Source organism: Electrona antarctica (assembly GCF_951216825.1).
Source record: "Electrona antarctica genome assembly, chromosome: 2".
Classification (NCBI taxonomy): domain Eukaryota; kingdom Metazoa; phylum Chordata; class Actinopteri; order Myctophiformes; family Myctophidae; genus Electrona; species Electrona antarctica.
In genome coordinates this window covers 37,548,316-37,556,311 of record NC_136807.1, presented here as the reverse complement: position 1 = coordinate 37,556,311, position 7,996 = coordinate 37,548,316, and the positions used below count along the sequence as shown (strand labels likewise).

The 7,996-nt window shown below is 40.4% G+C and overlaps 1 protein-coding gene across 1 annotated transcript; it reads left to right on the top strand.

The window, feature by feature from the left end:
* Positions 1 to 237: 237 nt before the first annotated feature.
* Positions 238 to 5,871, top strand: LOC306933229 (taste receptor type 1 member 1-like; the record flags this gene model as incomplete). The annotated part of the gene is made up of 5 exons (XM_079515367.1): positions 238 to 297; positions 1,548 to 1,613; positions 1,866 to 2,144; positions 3,970 to 4,090; positions 4,940 to 5,871. The coding sequence occupies 5 exons, from the start codon at positions 238 to 240 to the stop codon at positions 5,869 to 5,871; spliced, it is 1,458 nt and encodes a 485-aa protein (XP_079371493.1).
* Between the last annotated feature and the right edge of the window lie 2,125 nt (positions 5,872 to 7,996).

Here is a 7,996-nt window from a genome sequence, read left to right as displayed (position 1 = left end):
CACAAGTTGAGCTTGTACACTTACCGCCAATTTCAAATGATGAGGTTCGTTGTAGAGGAAATCAACAATTCTACCACACTCCTGCCAAATGTGTCACTCGGTTATGAGGTATTTGACCACTGCTCAGACGTCCTTAACTTCCCGGCTGTTCTGAACCTCATATCAGACAATGGCTTGATAAAACCTCAGAGAAACCCGAATGGATATATGTCTAAAATTATAGCTCTGATCGGCCCAATGGGAAGTACCGACGCAATCACAGTGGCCCCCTTTTTCATGATGAATCTCATCCCTATGGTAAATATTGCTACATGTCAATTGTATTTTAAATGTTATTTTCACGTTTCAGGTAATTAACTTGCTTAAAGAATTGTAGCCTTAAAAAATTTAACTTCCCAGATCTGTCTTACGTGTGGATGAAACGGCAATACGATTAAAAACTTTTGCGGGTAGATTGCAGACCGTCTCTGTCTGGACGGGGTCTCAGAAGCATTGCACCATTCCAGCAGCTAGGTTGTAGCCAGTTCAGTTTCTTTACTGAATTGAGTACCACAGACGAATAACAGTCTAAGTCCACACTATTGATCCATAATATATAAATGATAGATAAGGGTTTTTGGCTACAACCCACAACCCCTAGCTGCTGGAAGGATGCCATATAGTTAAGTGAATGACACCCGTTCCAAACAAAATAGTTGCAAATTTAAATTCCTAAAAGCCATACAATCTCAGAGGATAAAAATAAAACTACTGAGCAGCATTTCTAACCCAGAATGGTGGTGTTTTGACAATTAATGCTGCACTTATATAGATAGTGAGTCACTGTTTGTGATTATAGGTTTCAGTGTCAATTTCAGTAGACTGCAGTTTAATCATGGATGGCAGTTCGACACCAAATAGATAGAAGCAAACCAACATTTTAAGTTACGTTCGATGGCAAGGGCAGTAGGCTACTTTAAAGTCACTGTGTATAAGCTTTTCAATATTTCAACAACCATTCTACATTCATGTGTTTTTGACAACTTCTCTAAACACTATTTAGATTTTAGAGTGTCTGCATCCACAAAATGACCCAAGCCCAAGACATTTTGGAGTATTTTGCTGAATTCTGGACAGACCCGTAGGATGTAGCATGTTGCTAAAAAGTCTACTAAAATGGATGTGTTATGGGAATCTGCAGGATCTGCACATGCTCAGAAAAACAATAGAGGCAAGAAAATAATTCAGACTTAAAAGTATGAGCGGTTTTACTCGAGTAAGGAGCCAAAACTTACATGTCTTGTACTGGTGTGTGGTGTTCCTTATATACTCCCCAAATGCCCTACAGCTGAGACAACATACCACAAGAAAATACAACCCCATACCAGATAGCCATCTGGCGAGACACCACAAGCAAACAGTTAAAGGGACAGATGTTCCACATTATGACTTGTTTAAACATTTACTTTACTTATTGGCTAATAATGGATCATCACAAGATTTTTTTATACATTTGAAATAAATAAAATGCAGTAATCCTGGTCTCTATACTGCCTCCCCCTGTTCAGCCAGGGCGTCTGATGGAGGGGAAAGGAACTGGCACTACCACGGCCACTCCCCCCTCAGGTAGTCAGGTGATCATAAGAGCGGCCTGCGGCCTGCTCACTCCTCATGCATTGAAGGAAGCATAAATTTAGTTCGGGGCTCTTCCCAGATTGGCAGAGGGAGTATAGCGCCCAGGATTACAGTTTATAGGCAATTGGCATCGGGTGAAAAATGGGTTACCAAATGTGATAAAGATTTAGGGGGAAAAAAGGGATCATCAAGACTTGTACAGTGCTTATTGATATACAAAAGGGAACTTCAATCTGTCCCTCTGTTGACAGGTGAGTTTTGCAGCCTCAAGTTCCAAGCTTTCATCAAAGGAGACATATCCTTCCTTCCTCCGAACAGCACCTTCTAATAAAGATAACATAGAGCTGACTGTTCGAATCCTACTGAAGTTTGACTGGCGCTGGGTCGCTTTCGTCAAGAGTGAGGACGACTACGGCAATGACGCCATGGAGTTGTTCAAAGAACAGATCAACGGCACCAACATCTGCTTGGCATCTGCCCAAGCTCTCTCCGACGATAGAAATTACACTGCCATGCTGAACGATATAGAGGCACTGCACATACCAATTATTATTGTTTTTTCCTCAGCAAGGTATATAGTAGATTTCATCCATTCTGCGATAAAGCTTAATATCAGTAAGAAGGTGTGGATAGCAGGAGAGGCCTGGGCAAAGAACAAACGCCTCCCCAAAGAAGAAGGAATTGAAAAGATCGGAACTGTACTTGGCATCACTGAATCAGAGGTGGCAATACCAGCATTCGACACTTTTATAAATTCCTATAAGAAGACATGTGCTGATGCTGGCCAAAATATATTTTGCAATCAAATGTGCAACTGCAGTAGTGTACGTCCAGAAGACATTATTGCGGAGGATCCATCTTTTTCTTTTTTCCTTTATTCAGCGGTGTACTCGCTTGCTCACGCCTTGCACAATGTGTTACAATGTGGAGATGGCAAATGCCGGAACAATTTGACAGTGTTTCCGTACATGGTAAGTGTGTGCACTGCTAGCTAGGCCTACAAGTCGGCTAGGCTAATTTGGAAATTAGTAAACACTAAACAAAAATTGTGCTGAATTAATGGAAGTGGTTCTTTGGCTCGTAATCGGGAATGCTTTTCTTCGGAAAGGGGGGTGGTGTAACTACACATTTACGTAATTTCGAAGTTCTGATAGCCGGTCTCCGAACTTTTTCTCAGAACTTGTGCATCGCCAGATGTCTTGAAGGCCAATATATGTATGCTCCTAGTCCTAATGACGTTAAAAAAAACGTCCGGATCGGACAGGCTTTCCAAATTACTTCAGAGAGTCCTAGGATATCTAGGGGTGCACGAGTTCTGAGAAAAGGTTCTGCTGAGACAGCCCCTCAGAAGTTTGAAATGACATCAATATGTATTACGTCACTTCCCTTCCCGAAGAAAAGTTCAGTTGATGTTGACGGAAGGAGCTTGTATTGCCCTTGACTCTTGACCTTTGGGGGTTTTTTATGTGCTATCATAGCACACAATAATCTTAGGCTATCCTATGCATAACACTGCATAAGAAATAATAATTGAAAGATTCCTATAAATCCACAAAATCTCTGCTAATTAATCACTTTCACAGTAAAAACACTAACAAGAAAAACTAATATTGTCATTACAGGTTGAGCCTTTCCCATCTAGGTCAATGTGTGAATTATTTTCTTGTTGAACTGTGGTTTACTTGTATACTTGTATTGCTCATCATTTCTGCTTTGTGTCCCTTCTTCAGGTCCTAGCCGAACTGAAAAAGTCAAACTTTACACTTTTAAACAGGTCTATTCAGTTTGATAAAAATGGTGACCCTATGCACAAGGACTATTCAATAGTCTTTTGGAACAGCAGTGGCCAGCTAGAGAAGGTTGGCTTCTTTGAAACTAATCCAGTGGTCCGGTTATTCATTAATGACACCGCAATTCAGTGGCACACAACAAATGGAACAGTAAGTAGTCAATCCAGATTTAGTTTTCTCATTTTCAGGATTTAGTAAGAAGTAACCGATCAAGCCATGTCAAGTGCATTAACGTAGCTCAAATACAGAACCAATTTAAAACTTTATTAGGCTGTAACCACTCTTGTTATTTTATTTTTCTTAATAGGTCAAAACGTTTTGGTTAACCACTTAATCCTTATATACTTTGTTGTGTGGCAATGGCAGAAATATAAGATTTACAAGCTCATATGTGTCACATTGCGACGAGCTTGTAGATCTGATATGTTCGACGAACGTGCCAAATATTCGCCTATTATAACATGCCCAGAACACAGATGCTATAGGTTCATTTGGTTAATGTCTTCACTGACTTTTGCATCTGTCTGTCTGTCTGTACGTGCATACATGTGTACTTTTTGTACAGGTGCCTGAAGCAATGTGTTCTCGTGAATGTGATCCAGGTTACGCAAAGGTCCAAGATGGCATCCACAAATGTTGCTTCCATTGTGAAATCTGCTCAAATGGCTCCTATGTGAACACAACAGGTACGTAAATGACGAACCGGAGGTGGAGAACAATTGAGTCATTTAACTACATGAACCCTAGCGTCATAAATCACATAATAGGCAAACATTGGTGAAAATAGTTTAACATTCAGCCAAAATTGTAGACTGCTGCCTGCCTCCAACTGGGTGTAAGCACACTTGGGATTCCATGCGCGGCCAAAAGCCGCCCTTAACTTCACATTTGACACACGCGTTCCACACCACCGCATGGAGTGCAGTGCCCGGTGTCGAGTCGGTCGGACCCTCGGTTGTCCAGAACCCTGCCCATGGTCCATATATGGAGATGGCCAGTTCTGACATCACAGCACTCCATATTTGGGCATGCCTGACACAGAACTCCATATATAGGAATAAAGGGACACAGAGCGACACATACAGAAATCTCCATATATGGGCATAAAAGGGACACAGATGGGTGGAACGGGTACTCTGTATTTGTCCAGAACCAGCACAAAAGCCTCATTTGGCATGCCTGACAAAGAACTCCATATATGGGCATAAAAGGGACACATACATACAAACTGGGTGGGGCATTTGACACACATGTTCGCACCACCACACCTCGCCCTTTATTAGCCAATTGATCACACCTGACCACCCCCCTATGCGCACTGTTCTAGTATATTAAAATTGGCTGATGGGAGGGTCCGATATGTCCATATATGGAGATATGGTTGTCCATAGCGACAGATCCAACCAATATGCCCATATATGGACATCTGCATATATGGGAGCAACTAATTTCAAACTCTGTGCGTGCATGGGCAAGGACTCAAGGGAGTGTGGTGCCATAATATTGTTGAATTTCCTCTCTCTCCTGTCAAACAGAGAACCCCTACAAGTGCATCAATTGTAAGGACGCAGAGTGGTCTAACTCAGGAAGTACATTTTGTATTCTACGGTCAGTAGAATATGTCCCTTTCTCAGATTCAGGAGCCATACTGATCATGTTTGCGACCGGGGGCTTGGTGTGCCTTTCAACAGCGATGGCCATTCTCTTTGCCATTAACTACAACACGCCAATTGTCAAGTCTGCTGGAGGACCGATGTGCTTCCTCATCTTGGGCTGCCTAAATGTGTCTAGTATCAGTGTGTTCTTTTACTTTGATAAGCCAACAATTGCCAGATGTATCCTACGGTATTTGCCATTCCTATTGTTTTACACTCCCTGTCTAGCTTGCTTCGTAGTGCGCTCTTTTCAAATCGTTTGCGTCTTCAAAATGGCAGCGAAATTCCCCAAGTTCAACAGCTGGTGGATTAAATATAATGGACAGTGGCTTGTCATCACAGGGGCCTTTGTTACCCAAGCCTTTGTGCTTCTTGTTAAGTACACAGTGGACACCCCCAAACCCTACAATGAAACAGATTGGTACAAAGACAAAATAATACTCTGCTGCGACCTTGGCCAAGGTGGAGGTCTCTATATTGCTCTTCTTTTGCTAGGGTCTCTGTGTTTCTTTTGCTTTATATTTTCCTACATGGGGAAAGACCTCCCAAAAAACTACAATGAGGCCAAAGCAATAACCTTCTGCCTTATTCTGCTCATCCTCACCTGGATCACCTTTGCCACTGAATATGTGATGTATCGCGGGAAGTACATCCAAACTCTGAATGCAGCCGCAGTGCTGTCCAGTCTCTATTGCATCCTGTTCTGGTATTTTCTGCCCAAGTGCTACATCATAATATTTCAGCCCCAGAAGAACACACAGCAGTACTTCCAAGGTCTTATTCAGAGTTATACCAAAACCATTAGCATGTAGCACAGGCTGTTTAGATCAGTGGTTCTCAAAGTGGGGTCCATGCAGAGACCCTCAGGGTTCCTTGACGGGGTTCCAAATAGACCCTTACAGGTCTGTAGCTATATGAGAGTGTGCAAATGGAACCTAATGTATCCGTAAGTAAGTAACACTCACAGTTATTGGGGTCCTTGAGATTACAAAGTTTGAGAACCACTGGTTTAGATATACATTCCAAGTGCAGGTGAACAGCAGGCATGATTAGAGCATATATATTTGTCTTTTGTGTGTTGGGTCTGTGACTAAATGGCCTTGACAAGATGACAAATTTAAAAATGTCTTTTGAAGATACATTTACACCATTTTTACAATGAAAATATGCCTGAAAATGTCAAAGGGTGTAACCACATAAAATGAAATATTGAATATGTTATCCAGTTGAAGTGAATGACAGTGTTCTTCTATAGGCCTAATATATATATATATATATATATTTTTTTTTTTCAAACTTTATTTTTAAATGAAAATAGATTGTATGAGCATTACCTATTCTAAATGTAGTTTGTGGCTATTTGTTACATTGAGCAGGACATAATACATCTGTTTTCTGAATAATCTTTGACAAATTATGTAAAGAAAAAAAGTGTCCTCTTTTACATACAGTAGAAATTGAATACACAACTGGTTTTCCTAAGTTTGTGTGCTTATCAGCTCTTACAGCTCTTACATGTTCTCAGTTCTGCAAAGCACCTTGTCACGATCTTTGTAAAAACGCTTTACAAATAAATTCAAGATAAAAAGATAAAAAATACGATAAGACCTTTATTGATCCCACTGGGGAAATTCATACATACAGTAAGGAAAGAGTACTGCAGAAAACATGATGGAGAGACATCACAGTCAAGGCAACACCATCAGTGAGGTGGCAAAAAGTATATATCTATGCTGTCGGGAAGAAACCTCATAACTCCAAAATATTCATTTTTCAGGAAATGAAAAATATACATTTTTTTTAGGGAAAAAAAAAGAAAAGAAAACCTTATATTTTTAAAACAAAGCAATACAGCCTCATCATAGTTGGTGTTGTGACTTTATATACTTCCATGAGAGGGGGAGAGGTGGTGGAGTTAGTTAGACAGTTTGAGGGTCCAATGGAGTTAAGAGGTTTTGTCCAAAGCACTTTTTACTACTTTCCATTGGTTCAATATTTTCGAAACAACACACAGACGTAAAGGGTGCTCAATAGCACTGATTTATACAAAAGAAAAATCCAAAACCTCAAAAATGGAGTTATGAGGTTTCCTCCCGACAGCAACGATATGCTAGACAACTAGAAAAGGTGTTCCTTTATAGCTGTTCTAAACCTTCAACATGACAGGGCCATGACAGCCCTGCCAAGCTGCCATGCAGTGCTGTGAGAGGGGCCTGGTGTGACATGTGACAGAGCCTGACATCCAATTCTACTTATAATCATAACAGGCGTTTTGTTCTCTCCCTGAAAATTAGGCTTTTGATTGATTGATTTAAGTATTTATTAACAGTTTGCAGAATTACAGTACATTTCAAGCACAACTCAATACAAAAACTGTTAACTGTGGGTGGACGACACCATAAAAGCATTACACTTGTTTACAATAGGGCCCACCGTTTTCAATTCATCAAAATAATAATAATGACTAATAATAATGACATGATGATCATATACTGTCAGACAGTCCAGAATGTGATCCTCTCCTCTTCCTCACTTGTACTGTCAGACCTGAGCCATGTAACAAATTGACAAAATTATTCTATATCCTTAAAACTTACCTCATGCTTGCACTAGTACAAGCGTGTAAAGCTAGCCTAATCACAATAAAGGGGTAAAGCTATAGCCCATCTACAGTAGCTGGTAGTATAAAGTAGGCTATAAACTCTCGTGGACATTTATTTTTGCAAATATGTTTTACCACTATCTGATACTGCAGGGCTTTTTTTTATCATCAGATGACATGTCATGAAACTATCGAAACTATAGTCACGCTCACCTCCTTGATATTGGGAAGAAAGTACAGAAATTCCAATACCAAGTGGGTAAATGACACCCGCCTAAGTTCCAATAACTTATCTTTTCCCATTTATAGTGGAGAAAAAAAATCAGTCAGTCATT